Here is a 23786-nt window from a genome sequence, read left to right on the forward strand (position 1 = left end):
CAAGTTAGTGTCCATCATGTAATTAGGACATCGAAGAAAATGGCGGCGGATTTCAAGTAAGTGTGCTGCCTCTTCGATCGAGTCGTTAAGCAATCAGTTTTCGACACTCACTTTACTCTTTGCATCTTCATATTGTAGGACTGCACAGCCATTAGAATATTACAGGCAGTTTCTGGTGAGCAAATCTTTCGTATAAGTTGAAATACAAGCGTGCTGAACGGTGCGGCTGAAAAAATATATCTTGTTTTAAGCCAGGGTTTATGTTCATTTAAATGCACGCTAGGAAGTCTTTATCTTTTCATTTTAATTTGTAGAAGGAGGATGTAAGGCCAGATGGTCGTACACTCTTAGAGTTTAGAAAAACGATTCTCAATGTTGGTAAGATGAGGTCTTTTTGTTTCCTACGTTTTGACACTTTTCATACCATGTGAATTTTTACGTTCTTTAGGCTTATCGTAACAATCTTTCCATGATTTTTTCTAGGTTCTATATCGACAGCCGAGGGATCGGCTTTGGTTAAAGTTGGAAACACGACAGTTGTCTGTGGAGTCAAAGCAGTTAGTATGCACTGCTACCATACTGTCACGATGTAATTCTTTTACCCTCCTACGAGTGACTAGCTTCTAATTTCTCCTTACAATATCACCCCTGAGTCACACTTTAAGGCTATGAGAATTTAGGAAATCATCACCAACTTTAGAAGCTCCTGACTTTTAGGCAAATTCTCCTTGTCAGCAACTTAGGAAATGTATAGGGAATAGTATGGAGAATATGCATCCTGATGTTAGAGTGTAAGGGGTTAATGAAGTAGGTAACCTCAGTTGTCATATTCTGCTTTCCATTTCTGAGGGAACTCTAAATTTACCAAATTTTAATGTTTTAACATTAATGTTTTATGTTTACATAGTAAACTAAGTAAATAATAGGCATTCTTACAAAAATTAAGACTTTTGTCAATTCTCATCCATAGGAGTTTGCTGTGCCAAGTCAGGATAAACCAAAACATGGTTTCATAGGTCAGTAATAATGCTGATGGTGATAATGATGAGACCACACAAAGGAGCTTGCTGGTGTTTACATCTGCATCTATTGGAATAACAATCAACAAAGAACTCAAACCTCAACTTCTATGCCATCACTATGTTTTCACAATTTAACCCTTGAAACCCTAATTTCTCTATAGAGTAATACGGCCAAATAATTCTGTAAGATCGCAAGAATAAAGGGCATTCTAACCAACCTAAGAGGCTTTGATTGTAAAAGGAATTCTCCTTGTCAGTACCAAACGAAATGTGTAGAGAAGAGTATGGAGAATATATATATTAACATTAACCCTTTAACTCTTATGAGTGACCAAGACAGAATTTCTCCTTACAATATCAATACAATATCAAGCAGGAAAGTGATAAGAATATAGAAAAAAATCTTAATTAGGGGATTATTTGTTTATCCAATACCAAATTATCCAAACTAGCATCACAAGAACTGTATGGCAGACAGTAAGGAGAATTAATGACGAGATCTTGGGCATTCAAGGGTTAAGGTGTAAAGGGTTTGGCTATGTCTCCCTTAACCCTTTCACTCCCAAGATCTAATTAGTAATTCTCCTTACTATCTGCCATACAATTCTTATGATGTTGGTTCAGAGAATTTGGTATTGGATTAACTAATAATCCCATGATTGATATTCTTCTCTATTCTCATCACCTGCCTGCTTGATATTGTATTGATATTGTAAGGAGAAATTCTGTCTTGGTCACTTGTGGGAGTGAAAGGGTTAAGTAGCAAGGTATACCTCTTGTACTTTTGAACCAAGTAAATAATTATCACGTGTTTTTTTTTTATTTTCAAATATGATTGAAAAAGATGTCAAATTTATCAATTTAAAATTTGTGCATTTAGTTCCTAATGTAGATTTACCTCCTCTTTGTTCCTCTCGTTTTCGCCCGGGTCCTCCTGGTGAACAAGCACAAGTTTTGAGTCAATTTGTGGCTGATGTTATCTCCAAGTGAGTACCTGAACATGGAGAAGGAGAGATTTGAAACCTTTTGTTTCTTTGCTATCATTTCCATGGTAATAAGTTTTAGTTCAATTTGGGGAAATTGAGTGTTTTTCTATTTGCATCATCAGCTGTGAACCAATCAATCTGGAGGACTTGTGTATTGTGGAGGGCAAGGTAGGAAGCACCTTTCATAGTTCTGGTGTGAGCTGAATTTACATTGGATGTGTTTACAGAGTGCAAAGTAATGGCAGGTCATTGGATAATGTCAAGTCAAATATGGGTTTTTGTCCAGTTTACTCCTTGGATGGCGGGACATTTTGTCCAACTGTTTTCCCATGTAATAAAGATTTTAATTCTGAGCTAATTTCAGGTTTTTGATACAGCCGTATCTCTTTTCCTGCATTGAGTTCAAGGCTACATTGTGCTTGTTTTATAAGAAGAGGGGAATGATTTATGAGATATGATATGATGTATCTCTGTTTGTCCAAAAATGGGTGGTGTTCAGACAAAAAAATTTTTTGTGCCTTGTCTTTAAAAGAAAGATGTGCCATGGTAAAAGACCTTTTGTAAAGGAATTCTTTTTCACCTCCCAACATGTATAATTTGAATTTGTACCTTGGAATCTCCCATCCCTCACATATCACGACACTATCCTACAGGACTACAGGAACTTCCTGCTTGTCTTTTAATTTTCTTCCAGTTGTCATGGGTCCTGTATGTGGATATTATGTGTCTTAGTTATGATGGAAATGTAACAGATGCATGTCTCACAGCTGCCATTTCTGCTCTCTTAAACAGTGAGTAATATTTCTTTTTTAGACAGGCAGGGGAGAATATTGTGTTGCCCAGTTACCTTTTTTTTTTTTGGGGGGGGGGGGGGGTGGATGTTGTGTTGGCACTAGCCAAAACACATATGGTCCTTTCTGTTTGGAAGCTTTCCTTTACAGTTAATAGAACTTTCTTATTGACATTTCAGTACATTAATATTAGGTACTTTAGAACAGTAACATGGTCACTCTACTTACCTAGAATGATTTTGGTTCCCAGCACACCTTCATTCAGTGACAATAGATGAAGAGACACAAACTCCATTACCATCTGAAGAGAGAGAAGTTCTGTTGAACCTTAGGGCACATCCTGTCTCTGCTACACTTGGTGTATTTGATGAGTAAGTTATGGTAGGCTGTACAGTCAAACAAGTCTTTTAACAAGATGCATTTTCTACTAAAGACAACAGTGCTATGTCTTGACATAATTGTGAAATCCAGCAAACATTGATTTCTTTTTTCTCTTGTAGCACAGTATTGTTTGCTGACCCAACAGATGAAGAGGAAAATCTAGTGACTGGAATTGTGACAGTAGTCATCACAGATGATGATAAAATTGCAGCAGTTCATAAACCAGGTAACATGTGCTTTGGTGATCTGACAATCTTGGGGCAGGAAAAAAAAAAAAACTTTTACCCTTTGACACAGTTCAATTGCAACAACAACAACAGCAACCATTTTGTAAGCTAAACCTATGTTCAGAAGCAGTTTTATTCATTGAAGTGATGGTGGTTGGGGGAGAATTCTTCATAATGCTGTTTTTTTTTTTTTCTTCAAGGTGGATCACCCCTAGTGGATGATAAACTACAGGAATGCTTCAAAGTGGCAGTGAAAAGAGCAAAAGAAGTCAGAGATCTTGTACAAACAGCTTGTATAAATGTTGACAGATGATGCAACATCCTATAGAATCTTGCTATTAAAAAATATTCTCTACGTACATAACAAGGACTTCATTCTTTGATTTAAACATTGGTAGATTTTGACAAAAAAGTCAAAGATTGTACATTAGTGTCTAAAGTCGCATGCTGGTGTCCAAAGTTGGGCGGAGGTGTCTGAACTCCAAAAGTGTTTGAAATTGGACAGTAGTGTCTGAAAGGGGATGGAAGTGTCTGAAATCCAACGAAACAGTACAACATTGTTCAGAACCATTTATCTGCAGATGTTAGTACCCTTTCCAGCATTTTTGGGTCTAACAATCAACTAGTTTTCACTGGAAACAGTATAAGAGATCACAAACTTTACTATTGTTTTCCAGTAATAAACTCCATGATGGGGAAGGATTATGACTTTATTTTACCAATTGTAGTATGACTCTAGGACTAAATAATGCTGTCATTAAGAAAAGAGGGATGAGTCAGATACCAGAGGATGTGCACTCTTTTGCACTATTTCAATTTAATATTGACATATACATCTCAGCCAGGCTACATCAATTATTGAATCTTGCTGACACAAATATATTATACTATATTTTGACAATAAAAACTAACTACAGATACCAGTGAAGAGCAATTTCCAAAGTGTCTTTATACAAGCTTGTAAAAAGTCTTAATTATACAATTTAAACCATGATAAATACTGTTGCACAAGTTACTTATTTTGCGATCTTCGTCGCTGTGCTGGGGATCTTCCAGGTGTTCTGGCTGTTGTTTGTGCTCCTTGTGTTTGTTGAGTTACTTTGACTGTTGTGACTGGTTTTCCTTGAATCTTGGAAAAGGAAAAGATGAGTTATAATTAGTAATACTGCAAATCATTGAATAATCTAATTTCTTGCACTTCCTGACTGCAAAGTGGGATGGGGAGGCAAAGGAAAGAAGAGGTCTACAAGAGTGGAGGGTTTCTTAGAAAGGAGGATGTAAAAGAGTGGGAGGCTTATTAAAGCAAGAGACTCCTAAATGGGAACTTATTGGAAAGGGGAATTATAAGAAAAGGGGAAGTATTAGAAGCTTGTTCTTGGAGAAGGAGACTCATTATAAATGGGAACTTTTTGGAGAGGGGAATTATAAGAAAAGGGGAAGTATTAGAAGCTTGTTCTTGGAGAAGGAGACTCATTATAAATGGGAACTTATTGGAGAGGGGAATTATAAGAAAAGGGGAAGTATTAGAAGCTTGTTCTTGGAGAAGGAGACTCATTATAAATGGGAACTTTTTGGAGAGGGGAATTATAAGAAAAGGGGAAGTATTAGAAGCTTGTTCTTGGAGAAGGAGACTCATTATAAATGGGAACTTTTTGGAGAGGGGAATTATAAGAAAAGGGGAAGTATTAGAAGCTTGTTCTTGGAGAAGGAGACTCATTATAAATGGGAACTTATTGGAGAGGGGAATTATAAGAAAAGGGGAAGTATTAGAAGCTTGTTCTTGGAGAAGGAGACTCATTATAAATGGGAACTTATTGGAGAGGGGAATTATAAGAAAAGGGGAAGTATTAGAAGCTTGTTCTTGGAGAAGGAGACTCATTATAAATGGGAACTTATTGGAGAGGGGAATTATAAGAAAAGGGGAAGTATTAGAAGCTTGTTCTTGGAGAAGGAGACTCATTATAAATGGGAACTTTTTGGAGAAGGAGATGTACTTCTGAGGGGATTTATTAGAGAAGAGGTTCAATAGAGAGTAGGACTCGTTAGTGAAAGGAACTTTTGAAGGAGAGCATACCGGAGAGGGAGAACTATCAGAGGTGGTGCTTAAGAGAGATGGGTATTTTTTAAGAGGAGAGCTCATAAGAGAAGGGAGCAAGAAAGATAGAAAAAGATGGAGGGGAAGAGTCATGACATACTTACCAAGGACTACAGTACAATGCAATTTTTTTTTCTCTCGGTCAATTCTTTCAGGGACTGATTTTGTTGTTGTTCTTCATATTTTCAACGCAAGTGCAAATGATACCTACCTGTTGTAAACCTTGCACTACTTGAGCTTGCTGTGTGTTTATTTGGACAGGGGTTGCTCCTCTTGGTGACTGCACAATGGTGGGCTGTATCTGGGTGGGGCCACCTTGCTGTGGGAACTGCACCATTCGTACCTGAAATGGCTGCTGCTGAAGTTGTGTTCCAATTGGTACCAAAGGTTGCAGGTTTGTAGTGGTTCGGTTGACGGTGGATGTTAGTGCAGCTATGGCTGTTGGTGATGTTCCAGCTCCTAGTGGGAAATTGATGGTTATGTTCAGTTCCTTGAAGCCATGATTAAGAAACAATATACAGTGGATAACATACTGCACTCTAAACCAATTACACACTGAAGTAAGGCAAAACTAAAGCTGTCCCTTTCAAGGATCGATTGCTCAATTACATGAAGCTAATTTTAAAAAAAATACCTGCATTGATCTTCCTTTGCTGTTGTTGTTGTGGACGAATGGGTCTTGTATTCAGAGTAACTGTAGCCATCCCTGAGGGAGGGGAGAGAGGTGTGTTTGGTAGAATAGGCTGTGGTTGGCCAGCAGGGGTACCCTGAGGAGATGTTTTCGCCTGTATCTGAGCATTGATGGTTGCTCCAGTTACTGACTGAATGTGGGTTATTGGAACCAAGTTACCAGGAATCTGAGGAAGAGAAGGAATACTTTTAGAAGTTGTGAATATTGAATATTGCTTTTCTACTCTAGTCAGGGGGAAAGTGCTATGCAGAATTTTAGAGGTTAATTGACAAAACTATAGATCCAACGAACAGAAGTTCTGATCTTAAATTTGTGATCAAACTACATACAGTAAAAGTTGTAGATGGAGATCTTGTCTGATGGACTATCTGAGCTTGTTGTGTTTGGATGTTTGTGGTGCCCTGTTAAAAGAAGAATGATATCAAATGAGTTAAAAGGCAGAGGTTTTCCACATCTCAGAAATAGCTTACTTAGCTTCAGCGCTGACTTAACCTACTTGACATTACCTGTAGTAGGGTGAGAGATGTCCCTGGTGCAGGTTGTAAGGTCTGATTGGCTGATTTCAAGCCTGTCGCGATGAACTGTGTTGGTAAAGGACCTGATGCTATGGCTACACTTTTGGAAACTGGAACAATGGGCGTGGCACCTGCTACTGTAACGGTTGCTCCAGCTGGGACAGTGACACTCATTCCTCCAGGACCAACAACTGGCTAATTGGATCAAATAAAACTGTTTTACAGCCAAACATTGCATTTGATAAATTTACACCTTAACTGACAGAGCTTGGAATCTAGACTCTAGAAAAGAATTTTTTTGATAAAATGTTGTACCATAAACCCATGGGTATGATTGGCCACAAATGAACCAAGATCAACTGGTTGAAGTGGTCATTAGCAAAACGACTCACAGGTGATATGACCTGATACTTTCTCTTCACCTAAGAGCATAAATGGAAACCAATGAACTGTCAGGGGAGCTTTGCAAAATGCTGAAGGGTGACGTGCGATGAAATAGCAATCTGCTCAGTGGACGAAGCAGTAGACCTGGTTGCATATCACGACACAAACCAGGACAGGTTGCCACAGCATGGGCCACTTTAAGAAGATGTTTCTTCATATCATAAAGTCACCTGCATGTAGGCTCCCACAACTCCTGTGTACCCCCCACTAGGTGTGGTTGGTGACTGTAGTGAGGTAGCAGTGTCTGGATGAGAAATTCTTCTCCCTGTTGTTGGAACGGATTTGACAATGGAGGAAACAGGAATAGGCTTTACACTTGAGACTTGAAGTGTTGTTCCTGGCTGTGCTGTCGAAATGTACCGTGTGACTGTGCCTTAAAAGTATAAATTCCAATCAGTAACTGTAATTCAGATAAAACAAGTCAACAGACTGTAATGGGTAAAGAAATGATTGTTAAAGGTGGGCTGAAATAAGAGAAATTGCGTAAAAGAAACCTGGACAATCCAGGCTTAAACACAAACCCTGATTTTTTTCACACTTCTTCTCTGCAATTTCTCCAGTTGCAGATCACCTACAAAGATCATTTCTTTGCTCATTTGTCCTCAGCAGGTCCAAATATGATCATAATATGCCATAACACCCTGTTTTCATCTAAAAGTAGCCCCTTTACATTCAAAAAGCAAATGTTGGGCATACAACTTAATAAATACCTGCTGTAGCAATCTTAGTTGTTCCACTAAGGGGCACACCCGTCCCACTTGGAACTGTGCCAACTACTGTTCCTTGCTGCTGAAACATTGCTAGCTTCTGTCCATAAGTGCGGACATTAGAAAGACTTTGTACAACAGGTACTTGAGACACTGCAGAGTTACCAGGTAACGTGGTGTGTGACCCTATTCCCAAATTATTACTCTGAATTACAGTCACAGTGTTTGTGGCTGTGGGTAGAGGTATTGCCACCTTGCCCTGTGTCTGGTCTTGTATATTTGGATTTCCAGAAACAGGAACAACAGTGGCTGTTGATGTCTGATTGGGATTATGTGCATGTGATGCCTGTTGACTGGCAGCAGCTGCTGCAGCTTGTGCCACCTGATGTTGGCCAGGAATGTAGGTACAAATCTTCACAGACTTGCGCCCCTCCTCAGTGTACAAGTCTTGGAACTGCTGAAGATACCTGAGTGATAAGTTAAAGTAAAATCTCTAGCATATCCAGGTTCAGTTATCATATGGTAAGTTACAACTCTCTTTAAGTCAACAAGGTGATTAACAATCAAATTCTCCTCACAATGTCAATACATAATACAGCAAACTGGCAAAGAGAATACAAAAACAAATCATGAACAAGTAACCATTCTTTCCTTGTAAGGGATGCCGGTACATTTAAAGGTAATCCACATATACAATACTAGTTTTCAACCCTTTACTGGTAACCCATTTAAAATCCTCATGCAGAGATGCACCATAAGAGTTAAGCTTCTTGCCCAAGAACACAATACAAAGGGTCAGCCAAGTTTCAAACACCACTACTCATATAATGGTCTGTAGGTTTTCACTACATCTGTGCAGTTCGGAAAGCTGCAAAAACTCTAGAGCAAAAATTTATCTTTCAAATCAGCAATAATGTACCTAAAGTACTAGTCAACACTTTTCATTAAACCAATTCCTTGTTGTGTTTTTCACCTCACTATGTTCCCACCTATTCCATAGCTTCAACCTCCTGTATTTCCTGCATTTCCTCAACTTACTCTGACAAAGGGCTAAGGCCTGAAATGTCAACTTAAGGAACTCTCTCCAGCGGCTAATGTACATCATCAAATCAGCTGATAAAACCCAATTAACTTGCTTAATCTGAAGTCAAGTATGCAACTGCTACCCACTAGGAAACCATGTCTTCTTTGATTGAGTCATTTCTTGCTCATGTTACAATACCATCAGCACTCATTGAAATAAAGAGATTACGTAACAGACCCACATTAACTACTCACTTTTGAGCTCCAAGTTTACTTCCAAGAAAAAAGTGACAGGCCTTTCCTGCCTTGTTGGATGCTGAAGTGTTTGTGTTTGGAACAGTAGGAGCCCCTTGTGTATTGCTTGTATCTTCTTCCAGGTATAGTTCACCTAAGTATTGCAAGTCTGTTGGTCTCCGTCGAATAGTCACACGGCAGAAGTAATTCCTGTTATTGGTCTTTTCTCCTTCTAGTGTGACTTCCTGAACCTTTTCTGGTGTGTTATCAGCTGTCAGCTTTGGACGTTCGATTATTTTGGAAAACAAGTCAACCTACGAAAAATATCTAAGTTGTAAGGTGTGGCACATCCACCAAATACAGTGATCAAAAGTAATCCAGGACTCCTTTTAGTTTTGCTTCACTTTGGTCTGTAATTGGTCTAGAAAACTTGCGTCATGCTCTAAACTAATTAGACTACAAACAAAGACCAATTGTGACTTGGTTGCCTGCCATTTTCAGCAATTTTGGTAATTTGCCTATTTTAACTTGGAATCCTCAATAACTAGTGAGCCAGCAAAGCAGTTAATATTTGTTATGATTGACTGTTGTGATTACTTTGCTCTACATGTAAAAACAAATCTAAACTCAAAGTGCCCCATTCAGCCATAGTAGAAGCACTGGTAGTAAATGTTGTGCTTCAGTCACATGAATGCTTGCAATTTGTGGACAATTTTAGCAAATCATTTCTACAAGTGTAAGAGTTGCATCAGGGTGAAAATATAAGTACACACTTGTTGGATGAGGTACTTAATAGCTATGAGGATCACTGTTCCTAGGATGACTTCTTGGTTTGGTCAATACTTCGGCCACTTATTGAATGACAACATTTCCCACTTACATCAACCCTTGCAGGTGGTGAGAGGTGAATTGGCTTTTGTCTCCATGTGTCAGTTGTCTGCGGTGTCTTTGCAAGACGAAGATTGACAGGTGGCTGTGGCTTCTTGTAGTGTGACAGGAAATCGAGAACTTTCAGGTAAGAGGGAGCATTACACAGGGACACCAGTCCTGCTCTGTTATAGAATGCTTGGGAGTGTCTTCTTATGCTCCTGAAATATATCAAGCAAGGGTCAGGTGAGGCCTGAGGTCAGCCTCTCTGCACTCTAAGCTGACTCTGTTTTGCCTGCTACATTGCAGCAGAAGTCATCAATTTGTTTTGGGTAGTCATGTGGCCAGCTCATCTGCCCTTAAAACCTTGACCTATTGCCAAATCCTCTAATAAACATTTACCACCCAGATCTTTTCTTTTAGTGACTTAACTTTCAATTGTGGTGATCTCTTGAAAATTTTATGTTGCTCAATGATAACTTGATTGGTGAAAGTTGAGCTTGGAATCTTACATTCTGTTGATAACAAAGGTGAGTATTTATCATGTTTATTTGTTTTGGGTGTCCACAGTTGTTAGAGGCTATTTTCCCACAAAGTTGTTATTACAGACAACTAGAACAGTTTCAAGCAGAGAAATGATCCCCACAGGTGGACTGCCAAGCAACTGCAGTAAAGAGGTTAGAAAAAATCCAGGCTTTAATGAGAATCCCACCTGTGTCTTCTAGTAGGTGTTACTACCAAATGAGCTACAAAGCCACCCATGAGCATGGATAGGAAACCTGTTAAAGCCCGTCACAACTGTGATCAGACAGGTAAATCCCCTATTTGAAGTTTTTCTTTCTTAAGCTTCTTATTGCTTTTCTGCTTTACCATGTGTTGATGGTTATTGCAGAAATCACTTATTAGTAGTTCTTCTCTATAATAGGGTTGAAATGTAAACACCCATTTATAATTGTTTGAAATCAGTTGAGGGGGTTTCTTACACATACCTTCTGATGCCACATGTATGGAACTTGTTCCTGTTGAACTGGAGTTGATTTGCAACTTGTGCAACTTCTATTGAAGGGTCAAGACACAAAGGGCCTTCTGTTGCTAACAGCAACTGGGATTCCAATACTAACTTACTCTCTTCGGTCCAGTTAGGTGACTCACGAGTCATAGCATTTATGTCACAAACAAGTGTCTGTATGAGGAATAGATAAAGGTCACTGCTGTTAGGGCTATCTTGAAGGGTTGTGGAGTCATTCATGACTTGATATCTCTTTGTCCTTCTATATTTTTAATTCTTAAATAACGACCAAGTAGCACTCAATGACCATTGCAAAAATCAGTGACACTGAGGAACAGAAAATGCTTTGTATGCTTCTTTAACTCTTTAACTCCCAGAATGATTAACATGTACCTTCTCCCTATAAAATCCATACATTATCCAGCAAACAGGTAATGAGAATACTCAAACTTATCAGGAAGAAGTTGTTACCTTGATTTATCATCAAATTCTTGTAACTAATTTACAAGGAAAAATAAAGCATTAAGAAGGGAGAATTAACAATCAGATCTTGGGAGTTTAAGGGTTCAGTCCCTTCCTCTTTGATTTTCCCTTGGAAAAAAGCTAACTCACACTGAAAAAATCTCTGACTTAGACTTGCAGTCTTTGGTAGTCAGAAACTCTGAATTTGCTCCATACTTGCTTTTGGTTCACCAAAGCTACCAGAAAGCTGGAGAAAAAATCAGCAGTTTTTGCCTTTGAAACAAAAAACAAAGTATTTTTGTGTACCTGGTAAGTTGGACGAAGTAAGACATAGTTGCTGTCACATGAGTTGCCTGTGGGACTGTGGCGGTAGTCTCGCACTTCAACTATGACACAACCACTATAAAAAATATTTGCCTGAAAGAGTAGAGAGAAGTTTTTTACATAAGAATGACTTTTTCTCAATCCAGACTGTTATCTCTTGTGCAAAACTAATTTTTCTCTCTCACTGAAATTCCATGACATCTCTGGGTTTACTTGTACCATTTCACACTTTTCTTTTTGTATGAGCAGGGTAAAAAAGACAAAGAAAAATATAATTCTTTAGCACAATTGTGGGAAATGGGATGATAATTGCAGCAGTTAAATAGAAAAAGAATCTCATCCTTCAAATTTCAAACTCTGTTGTAATTTAGACTCAACTAATATGGCTGTTTTAATACTGGATTCAGTGCAACCATACCTGGGATTTTTCTAACAGATCAATCAGGACTGGAGGAAGCTAAAACAACACCAAACAAAGACCTCATCAGAATATTTGACTAAGCTGCTTTATTGAGCATATAAACTGCTAATATTTCATCTTTAAAAAAACTATAATTAGAAAGCATTAGACAATCTTAATTTTCAGACATTAAGCTGTCTGTGGTTTATAAAGATTCTGAAAAATTCACCAGCATGAAAACTGAAAGGCAAAACTTCATTTTTAAATCTAGAAGCAGTTAGACTTGGCTGTTCCTTAGCTTGACCAAGATTATACGTGTGAGAAAGGAGGGGTGAAGGGCATGTCCAAGAAGGGGTGTGAAGGGGAAGTTGTAGAAGTGATTAGGGAGGAGGAAAAAAGTTACCAGCCCTTAAGTTGAGGCAATTGAGAGGTGCAATAAACAAAATAGGAATCTCCTATACCTCTTGGGCATCAAGGTAATCCAAGAATTCAGACTCCTGTTGTTAAAAAGAAAAAAAATTAAGGACAATCTTTAACATAAAAAGAGGAACTAAATAATTGAAATCTCATTCAAAATGAACTTGACTAACTTCATAAGGCAGCTTCACAGTTTCTGAATCTGAGGAAATTGAGAGAAATACAGACTTGATTAGATTACTTTCACATGCCATAAATATTATCAATTGCCTTCTTCCACTAACAGCTACATGTATCTCATTTGTGAACACAGGCAAACTGTCCGGGAAACTGAGCTGACAAATGCCCAAAGGTAACCTGCAAAGGACTGATATCAAATCCAGGCCAGCAGAAGTGGCAGAATAAGCACAAGCTGGATGGGAAGGATATTTGATTGGAGTACAGACTATGGGTCCATAATAACCATAATATGTATGCACTTACCTGCACCATTCTTGCCTTTAAGCATTAAAGAGTAGCCTTCATTCCTGGGGTACAGGTTTACAACAAGGGTTGAAAGATTGTCTTGAAGAACAACTTTCTCCAACAGCCGTACTCCATGACAAAAACGCTAATAGCATGGGAAATGAAAAACCAAAGTTGGAGTGGATATAAAACAAATTATTCCAATCATAAGATGTTTGGATCACCTTCCACTATTCAAAATCAAAATAAACCTATCCTTCTAAAAGGTATTAACCCTTTCACTCATAAAATCTTATTACCAATTCTCCTTACTGTCAACCATACAATTCCTATCATGTTAGTTTTGAGAATTTGGTATTGGATCAACTAATAATTCCCTATTTTATATTTTTCTCTATTCTCCTCACTTGTCTGCTTGATACTGTAATGATATGGTAAGGAGAAATTCTGTCTTAGTCACTCATAGGAGTTATAGGGTTAACATATTTTAAATGACAAAGTGGTCTGAAAAGAGATGTTGACATGCATTTTTTTCACAAAATTAACTCCATATACGCTGCAAGAATGCATTTATATCAGCCTGTTAAAAAGCTAGACAATAGAAGTGCCAGATTTCACATACAAATTTTCTCTCACCGCAAAAACAAAGTGGGAAATTTTATTGGGCAAGCTCACCCTAACTAGGGGGTCACTTCTTCCATCTACAGTTCAGCCTAATTAAAGAATCTTAGCTATCCTTGCTCCACAAACACACAACCAACATCCAATTTCCAGGCCAATATCACAAAGTGTGACCCCATATTTTGCCAACAATCAAACATGAAATGGGAATCTATACAACAGTTTCTAAAATGCCATTAACACTTCAGTTGTCCCCAAAAAAAACAAAAAAAAACTTTACCCTAGCAGGTCTCTTGTCTGATAAAGATCACCGTCTGAGCAACTATATTTTTGATGTAAATTTTACATCCAAGAGGGACAAAGCAACTACCATTGTTAATCAAAACAGAGTGTGTGACCTCCTCTCATTTTCTCCAATCACTGCTATCCACTACCAAACACATGTGCATGTACATCCAGAAGGATCCACTCTGCAACAAATAGAGCCCCCCTTCAGGCTGCCGCCTTTTAGTTGCCATGGTAACTAATAACCTTTTGGTGTAGTAAAAGTCACAGATTCGGCGACAAGTGTTGGGTGGTTGTTTACCATTCTGTAACCTTCTGTTAGTGCTCATGTTCTGAAGTGCGATAAATATTTGGCGGGAAAAATTGAGTGCAATATTGCATAAAATATGTCTTTTCTGGCAACGAAAATTTTTTTTCTGACAACTACTTACTGATTTTCGGTTTGGAAATGGAACTTTTCAAAAAATGTTCAGATTAGGGCACTGACTGCAGGTTTTTACACTATGCCTTATAGAGTTTGAACAAACAAACAAAAAAAAAAGCAAAAAAAAGAAAGAAAACACCTCCCACTTACAACAGATGCAAATATTTTCACAATCTTGCAAAAAAGGCTCTAATGCATACACAAAAGACTAATCTTGTGAGATGCCATTCATGGTAAACATACTGTTATTCTATACCATTCTCTATACTTTTTCTCCTGACCTTTGTAACTCCAAGCTGCCAGATACTAGTGAAGTGTTCAAACAACAACAACATAGCAAATCAGTCAACAAGGACTGCTTAACTATTGCGACCTCATGCAGTATCCACTACAACAACAACAAGAGGCCCATAACAAGATATAATTTGTAGTATTCGGTTGGGTCAAAGACAAATTGCAAATGCATCTCTTTAAGATACCACTCAGCTATGTTCCTATTCCAGTGACATATCAAATACAAACACTACCATAAGAAATATCCTACAGCCTTAAATGCATAGGTGCGTGTCCCATTTGTCTCATCAGCTGTTGACAGCCTGTGTTATTTCCACACTCCAGCATGTGGCCATTTTGAGAGTTTGGTTTTATAACTGAGTTGATAATGTATATCAGTAAGAGTAAAGAGTTTCTAAAGCTGAGCATTAGCCCTTGTCAGGGCAAATATCTAATTTCTCTCACCATGGGCTAATTGCACTAAAAATGTCAGCCTTAGAGACTCTATGTTGCTGCCAATTTACAACATCGACTCAGTTGATAAAACCAAATTGACTTGTTATACTCCCCCACTGATGCAGCCTCACAGTTTCTTAGAAATTCACCCCTTTTATTCATTGTGGCAATTTTCATTTGGTTCCCATGGCAAGTTTAAAAAATTATCATCAATAAAATTGTTGCAAAAGTAGCCATTTTGAGCACCTAAATAACCTAGTGATTGGGGTCTTAAAAGGGAGATTAACATTTACATTCATAATCACCACTAATATTCTGACATTTTCTTTTACATGAAATTTCCCCTTTCACAAAGTTGCTGTCTCCAAAGACAAGCAGTGTGGTTAGCAGTATAGTGCATGGTGTTATATTGCCCATTTATAACCTCTGACCACTGAAATTTTTTTTGACGACCATTCCATGACTTCAGACTTTGAAAGGTCTGATACCCTCTGATGCCTTGATACCCTCTAATTTGATACCTCAAACATAACAGCCAGGTTTTCAGGAAAAGGTTTTTAACTCCTCTAGTAGGTCTTGCAGCTCAGTTTTTGTAAACTGAGGTATTTTTGGTAAGGAATATATTGACGAGAGTTCATCCTGTTCAAGGAAACCCTTCTGCCCTTTGTATTCTACTTTTATGGAAATTGTTCGACAAAAATGTTGACTAAATTTTCATCTTGGCTAGAAATCCTTAGGGTTGCACAAGAATTAGCATGATCATAAACTCATACACCGAGCTCCAGGTTAAGGGTTTTTCAAAGCCACCATCTGAGAACCAAAAAGCAGAAAATGGTCACCAGAAATGGAACCTTTGTGCAATATTAGGAGTTAGTTAACTGCCAAGCACAACACTTGTCTTTGTAACAAGCAATATGGCGGTGATATGGCTGGGAATTGTCTTGTAGGTTTGCGAAACATCTCAAGACAAAAGAGGAGGAAGAGGCTGCAGAGTAGTACGACTAATATAATATTCCATTGTTGAACTTACTTTCACTTAAGATAATCAAGATTCAAGAGCATAAACATTAACAGATTGCTACCTGACCCCCCAACCTGGGTTGCCAATTTAGCCCCTTTCTTATAATATATTATGTCATTGTTTATCTCACTTTAACTTAAGATCATAGAAATTAAAGAACCAAAACATTATACTGTGATGCATGACCGCCCAACACAGGTTGACAATTCCATGACTTTCGCCGAGAGTTGAGTCTACTTCGTAACAGACCTCGCTCGCCATGGAGTCTCTGTGGCTCAGCGGTAGAGCATCGGAGCGCAGAATCCGAAGGTCTGAGGTTGGATTCCTCATGGGGACTCAGAATTTTTTCATTTTTTTTTCCCTTGGTCCCATGCTTGTGACAAGACGAAAAACATCTTTCTTTATTTCCTTACCAAGCTCAAAACTTACCATCTCTCTTATTTCTATCTACAAACATAATGCTATTGACATTGCTGATCCTAGCAGTATGCTGGACGCATGTCATATGAACTTTGTGATAGACCTCACTCACCATGGAGTCTCTGTGGCTCAGTGGTAGAGCATCGGAGCTCGGAATCTGAAGGTCTGAGGTTCGATTCCTCATGGGGACTTTGACTTCAGTTCCTCAGGGAATTTTTTCTTTGTCCCACGCTCATGACAAGATGAAAAACATCTTTCTTTACTAACATCTTCCTTCTTATCATGGCAACCGAAATAATCAAGAGAGAGTGCAGAACAAGACACAAATGACTTTTGATGCAATATCTTCTTCTCACTCTGTTTCACACCAGAAAAGAAGATATTTCGCTGGAAGAATCTGGTAGTCAATCAGAAGTCACTTGGAAACCTTTTCTACACAACCCCTCCATCTACAGCCCCCATCACATTTTTTTAAAGCGACCCCCTCCCCCCTCCCCCTTTCTCAATGATATTGTTTTCAAGCTGTCCAATATTCCCATTATGAACACTCACAAGGGGGGGGGGGGGGAGATAGAAGGAAATGTTTCAACAACTGTGAAGACGATGACCCTTCATTAACCCTTTCACACCTGAGAGTGACTAGCATCTAATTTCTCCTTACAACATCAACATTAAGTCACACATCATGGTCATGAGAATAAAGGAAATGGTCACCAACTAGAGAAGCTTTGGATTCTTATACAAATTCTCCTCTTCAGTGCCTCAGGAAATGTATTGGGAACAGTATGGAGAATATGCATACTGATATTAGGGTGTAAAGGACGAAATTTTCTTGAAACATCCCTCTTCCTTCTTTCTCGCAGTCATTAAAAACAAGGAAAGGAAGATATTTTCAAAAGTATCAGCACTGCATCTCTAACCTTGTCTTTTGGGGCCCCTTCACATGATTCGATGTAACAGTCCAGAAGACGCTCCTCTAAAGACTGCCTAAAAAGCAAGAGAACATTTTCCAAAATAAATAATTTCTCTAACACCCTAAGATCTTTCACTTATAAGTATCACAGCTGAAAGTCACCTAGGAACCAATACATCAGTTTAACCTCTCCTGCTACAATGGCAACACATCCAATCAACCAACTGTAGATTTTTGTTAAAGATTCAGTGGATGTCCAGATGCCTAGATACCAAAGATTGTAAATTGGCTGAAAATTGTAACCCTGATTTCTGCTCAATTGCCTGATTGTAAATTATTTCAGTCTTTACTTTATGCCCCCCCTGGTTGGTGCTTGGGTGTTAAGCTAGCTGACTTTACAAAGTTTTTGACAGTTGAAAAAAAAAAGTCAAACACCATTCCTGACTTGTAGACTCTGATGGCTGAGCAATTCAGTAAAAAATGGAACAAGGCTTCTCTGCCAAACATCAGAAGGAAAGAAAACTTTGGGTAAGATCTTAAACCATTCTAGCAGATAAAAGCAAAACATGGTCACATGTCCAAACAAAAAGTCCAACTAACTGATAAAGCCAAAAAAATGGCACTGATGGTTGCATATGCTTACTTGTATTCACTGCTCTGCTATGTATCAAACATCATTTTTTAACTCTAATGTGCCAAACATCAGCTTCTTTAGGAACTTATCTCTTTATAATAAATATAGGGTTGAGTTACTCATTGTTCCACGACCCCACAAGCCACTAGGCTTTATCCACATGCCACTGAAATAAAGGTTTTTACTTACTTACTTACTCAATCAAAGACAGGGTAAAACTAGTTTTTAAATTAAAGATTATCATCTTACCATTTTCCTGAGCTTGGTCTTTTCCTTTTCAATAGTCGGCGGCAAGCAGAGTTTATCACCTCCTGAAAAATCAGACCATTATAACAAATTTTGAGAGCTGTTAATCCTCTGTTTAGTCTTCCTCTTAAAAAATTGTGAATCTTAGAACTTCAAGTTGGATAAAGCTAAACACAGTTTTACTTAAAACTTTCACCCCACAGGTATGACTAAAAGAAATATCTCATTAAAATATGATGACAACTTCAAGCAGAAAGTTCATGGCAAGAAGGTTAATTTCAACCAGGAAATATTTTTTAATTTAACATCAAATTCTCAGGAAAGAAACTATAATAAATTTATCATAGAGAATGGAGCAAATCAACATCTAGATGTTTGGGAAAAAAAAGAAGTTTACAACAATGTTGAAGATCAAATGTGGAAGGTTCTGTCTAGGTAAACACTGAGAATAACACATGTTACACTATACTTTAATGCATTTAAGCACTCAGTAAATCTAAATCAACAAACCTGAGGCTTAATGTCCCCATGAATAGCGCCAATCATTATCTAAATCAACAAAAAACAGCTCATTCTTCACTTTTTCTATTTATCTAGGGACTGCAGTATAGTATATCATGTAAACATCATATGCTGTCTTTGATCTTAAAAGCTAGTGCCCAGTCCTTTCAAGATGAAGACACCATGGCCTGGGAGAATTTAAAAAAGATGCAAAAACATAATATCTAGATACTAAGGTTTGGAACTATTAAAGATTTAAAGATGAATCACTCATGGTGGAGAAAATGATACATACAGCAGTAATACCCTGGTGATAAAGTGAAAGGCTTTATGCTTTTCTGAAAGGCAAGTTATTTTGATTCTTCAAAATGTGCCAAATATTTATTCAAGTTAAATAATTAAAGTAATCTTCCTTCAGTACACACAGCTTAATATTTAAAAAGTATTTATGCTAAAAAATGTTTTTAGTTTTGGTTTCACAAAACTTTGCAGATGATTTCAAAATATTTAAATATCTAGAATTGAAAGAGTTGTTGTCAAATGTTACCAGTAAGGTTGAACCTGTAGATCCTGTCTTCACCAATTAAATTCATAACTTGGAAACTAAAAGACACATCAGGCAAGCATCATCATAAACTTTGATGGAAAATTATTATTCTGTTAAGAGCAGGTGGACTCAGAACAATACACGTTAGACTCAACAAGGCTTTGAAACATCTGTCACCTCAAACCCACAAAAGGTAAGTTGATTTCTATTTGCAAAATGTGCTTTAAATAATAATTGTTGATAGCCCATATACCCAGAATACGTGCCACATTTCTAATTTATACATTAAAAAAAAATACATCTTGACTCCAATTTGATTGAGTAATTTTTTTAATTTTTTTGGGATCATGGTCCTATCTTCTATTCCATTCTGAAAATTGTCAAAATGCTAAGAGAGACATTGCAATAAGTGCCACTGTGAAGGTAGATCAATGAAGTTTAATGGAAAATCAATAAAGCATAATATTCAGTGGGGTCGTACAAGGCTGTCAACAAGTTTAACTGTAGAAGAAAAATAAGTAATAGCAAACTTCCAAGTTATCAAGGACCTGCATGTTGTTTTGTCAGATTACACACAAGAATGGAAACTATTTTAATAGTTAAAAGTTCTAATGTGCCTGATGTTACCAAAGTTAACATCAACCTTTAAGTCTATTCTGAACAAATTCAAATATTGTACAATTTTGCATCAGAACTTATGGTAAAATGAGGTGCAAGTGGGTGGCTTCAGATGGCAGACTGTTGGATGGTTTTTGGCAGCTATCAGCTCTTATTGACGGGGTTGATAACAGAAATTGGCCACCATAACAAGTTCAAAAGCTGACGTTTTGAGCATTAGCCCTTTGTCAGAGCGAAAGTTCAACAGCTTAGATTTCTTCTTTCAGGAACAAAAGTGTTTCATGTGACATTTGATTCAACACCAAATTCTTAGAACTAAAATTACATGAAATATATGGTAAATAGTAAGGAGAATTACTATTCAGGTCTTAGGAGTGATAGGGTCATGTAACTTTTAATGCAACATAATAAAAATGTACGTAAGAATATTTAAGGTGTGTTATGGAATAATTTTAAATTATTCTTCAGCACCAATCATAACAACTAAGCCTTTTGATAGACATTTATAAGTTCCTGTCCCTAAATATTTAATTCTTGACTACTCTTACACATTCAGCCCTAACAATTTGCTTGAAATGCTAACAGTGTTCCTAACCTCTTCCATGAAATGAATGTTGCAATTCTTTAAGATCCACATAATCCAGAATTCATGACAGATCTTTTCACTCTTCAGTTGGTCCTATTAGTAATAATCTTAGACTTTACTGAGAAGCTGTCGAGGAAATTTTACCCCACAGCTTTACCAAAAATTAAAATTGAAGCATCATTTACTTCCAGGAACCTTCAGCCTACTCATTTTGGCCACAATGAAAATCTTTCATCATCATTCGTGCCACAAGAATTTTTCATGAAAAAATTCAGTTTTCTGTAATGCCTAATTGGGTTTTCACCCCCTAAGGCTTCATTAATCCAAAAAAAAACTTGAGAGTTGTTGTCGTCAGCATGACAAGAACAATTCACTGTTCGTGACCAACTCCATGATAACCTTCCACAATACCTCCAGGGGTAACACATTTGCACCGAAAAATACACTAAAACACAATTTGCCCCAAGAACTTCTCTTGAGAATTCTAGACAGTTCATCATATTTTTAAGTACTAAATGGGTTTGTTTATAGCAAGTGCTGAGTTGTTCAATCACAACATCAGCTTAAAGAGCACAGTTAAAATTACTCAGCGTTTTAAGAGAGGGAGCATTTCCATATTTGAAGGAGAAACAAGTAACTTTCGAAAATTAACAAATTCAGTGGACACATGTCTAATTCCATTTGCAAACAAAGGAAAAACACTACAGTTCCTCAAATATGATTTTAAAATTTTGGAAATCTATTATTTTCCTTCACAATAAAAGATAATACAAAGACAAAGGTCTGGAAAATTACCAATTTTTGAGAATTTCTTAATTCTGTGTAACTGATGAAAGACCACATTGCAGTGAGTCAAATTGAGATTTTCACAGATTGCTAAGACTAATGTACTTTGAAATTGGTTCTAAAACTTGGTTTCAGTCAGTCTGCTAGTCGATTTTGATATCATCTTCTCAGCAGTCAACCTGGTAGTAGCTGGGGACGGGTTGGCACCATAATCAATAACTACTTTTTACGGCAAAATCATTCTAAACAAAAAGTTTTCAACTTGAAGACTGGTCTTGTAAATAAGGCAAACTGGCTTATCGAGATCACAAAAAGTTAAGTTAACGTAAAGACTGCATTTCAAGAGTGACCCTTGAAGTCTTCTGCTTTGGAAAATTTCATTTTCGACAAGTGCCCTTTCTAGGGTGTCTTAAAGCAAGGCACTAAAAATAACAACAACTTCTTAAAATATCTCAAAATTCCAAACAGAAAGTAATGCATAAAAGACATCGGTAACTAGCTATCGAAAAAGTCTGTTTTCGTGTAGGTATTTATGACTTCTCGCAGCTTCATAAATAAATTACGATCACGAAACAACAGGACCATAACTTGCTTGAAAGCGTGATTCGCTTTCAATTAACAGTCACTTGTCATTCTTGAACTTCCGTTTCGATGCCAGAGTTATGGTGTTACCACGAAAAAATTGCCCTTAATGATGTCTACATCAAATACACACAAAGAACATATACGTATTATAAATATTGCCCATAGCTTGCTCTTCTAATATCCTATTTTTGCACGTAGCTCGCTCGACATGGCAACATTGATACGCGACGAGGCACGCCAAATTAGAGCGGTTGGAAAATTTCTTAAGGGCATACGCAAAATCGCATAGTCAAGACTGACTGTCTCTAGATCTTAGACAGGAAGGCTGTTTCGTGATAGCTTAAATCTACAAACTCTCTAGTAATCCATCAACCAATATTTCAACTGTTACAAATTGTCACGTAGATTATTGACGCTTAAGATCGTCTGCATGTGAACAATTCTGGCCGCAAAAAAGAGCTTAGAAAAACCACAGTACCAACACGAAATAGCTAACGGGGTCAAGTACAGATCTCGAGAAGTAAATTAAACTCGCAAATTGCCCAGTGGCGACTTTTTCACTCGAGTTATCTCGTCAAATCGTCTGTGCGGAATTAGTGGCGATTTCGTCGGATTTTCCATTTACATGACAATTTTACTCAATTTTCGTACACTTAGACGCAAAATTCTGTGTAAATAAAATTTGTAACTCATTAGCGGTGAATCGCTAAAACAACTACAGATCGAGGTTCAAAGTGTTTATGCATCATTTCACGGCAAAACATTGAACCAATTAAACGCGTCCACTGTTCGTGTGATTTTTCTCATTCAACGAACGATAAATCACAAACAATCAATATTTAGCGCATCGCTTCGCCGTCGCTTTGACGGCACGGAGGTATTTTAAAGCACCAACTCTTTCTCACAATCGAAGAAGACATCTTTCTTCTTCCCTCAAGGTATGCGACAGTAAAGAGGAACTGGCTGCACTGACAATTACGAAGTAATTTCCTCCGCACGTGTGCCGCCATGGTCGGTGGAAAATATGGGCGAGTAAATTTTATGCACAGTATACCTGGCGCCTTCCGAAGAATGGGTAATTGACCTCAGGGCACAACGCACGGCCTTGAAAGAGAAGCCGAAAGCACAAATACTACAGCTTTGTCTACTACTGATCTAATATTTATGCGCAGAACACATTTGCGTTCCTCGCTGAAGTACTTGAAACTTAGAAACTTCAATATCCGCGCCACACGGTGGAAAGAGAAGTCCAGGCGCGCACCCCAAGGAAAAGTACACAGTTTTTACCTCCAATTAGCAGTCTTTATGCTTGTGTGCTCTGACACTTTCGATCCAGCTTATCAGGAGAAGCATCTTTCATTTTCGTCATACTTTAGGTAGACCTGTGAGTCAACAAGAATAAGATAAATCCTGTTTCGCTTTTGTTTGCACTGCTATCGAATGACCTCGGGGCGCCATTTTGGCAAAACACGGTGAATGGCCTATCACGAGACCGCAGTCGGAGCCACAAAGAAGTTCCAAAAACACAGGGGTGGAGCTACCGCACGCGATATACACTCGCAAAAACTCAAAATTTTTATACCCTTCTGATAAAAATTCAACTTTTTTGTGGTGCTAGATAGTTTATTTTATCTTTTTAAAGTCTTCCACGGCGAAAAGTGTCAATGGCACACGCCTAAGTAGGTCGAAAATATTTGACCCTTGTATTACAATCCTACCCTCCCCGTCCATAGCAAAAACATGTCTGTTGGTGAACAAAAGCAGAGAACAGAAAGAAAAAAATGTTTTATTCTCTAAATGAAGAAATTTA

At 37.8% G+C, this 23786-nt stretch overlaps 2 protein-coding genes and 1 non-coding gene across 13 annotated transcripts; 2 read left to right on the plus strand and 1 right to left on the minus strand.

The window, feature by feature from the left end:
* Positions 1-4405, plus strand: LOC113667580 (exosome complex component RRP43). Its single transcript, XM_027183428.2, has 11 exons — positions 1-56; positions 139-175; positions 315-378; positions 484-557; positions 971-1016; positions 1903-2008; positions 2131-2176; positions 2703-2799; positions 3050-3170; positions 3300-3406; positions 3608-4405. Exons 1-11 carry the CDS (start codon positions 40-42, stop codon positions 3718-3720), a joined length of 828 nt encoding a protein of 275 aa, XP_027039229.2. The 5' UTR covers positions 1-39; the 3' UTR covers positions 3721-4405.
* On the minus strand, positions 4208-23586 carry LOC113667577 (uncharacterized). Of its 11 annotated transcripts, none has more exons than XM_089190996.1 (20): positions 23264-23454; positions 19402-19457; positions 18864-18902; positions 18357-18418; positions 17481-17547; positions 13079-13205; positions 12769-12797; positions 12640-12675; positions 12197-12235; positions 11761-11871; positions 10973-11166; positions 9997-10204; positions 9138-9430; positions 7863-8326; positions 7323-7525; positions 6700-6903; positions 6523-6594; positions 6137-6359; positions 5714-5961; positions 4208-4536 (listed from the first exon to the last, which is right to left on the minus strand). In XM_089190996.1, the coding sequence occupies exons 3-20, from the start codon at positions 18897-18899 to the stop codon at positions 4420-4422; spliced, it is 2733 nt and encodes a 910-aa protein (XP_089047122.1). In that variant the 5' UTR covers positions 18900-18902; positions 19402-19457; positions 23264-23454; the 3' UTR covers positions 4208-4419. The 11 variants fall into 11 exon arrangements, with proteins under 11 accessions (XP_089047122.1, XP_089047120.1, XP_089047123.1 ...); XM_089190994.1 differs by lacking the exon at positions 23264-23454 and adding an exon at positions 20615-21022; XM_089190997.1 differs by lacking the exon at positions 23264-23454 and adding an exon at positions 20615-20899 and having other exon boundaries at positions 16673-17547.
* Trnap-cgg (transfer RNA proline (anticodon CGG)) lies at positions 16679-16751 on the plus strand. Its single transcript has one exon. It is a non-coding gene; the product is annotated as a tRNA-Pro (tRNA).
* Positions 23587-23786: the final 200 nt, after the last annotated feature.

The sequence above is a fragment of the Pocillopora damicornis genome, chromosome 13, assembly GCF_964200805.1.
Source record: "Pocillopora damicornis chromosome 13, jaPocDami1.2, whole genome shotgun sequence".
Taxonomy (NCBI): Eukaryota; Metazoa; Cnidaria; class Anthozoa; order Scleractinia; family Pocilloporidae; genus Pocillopora; species Pocillopora damicornis.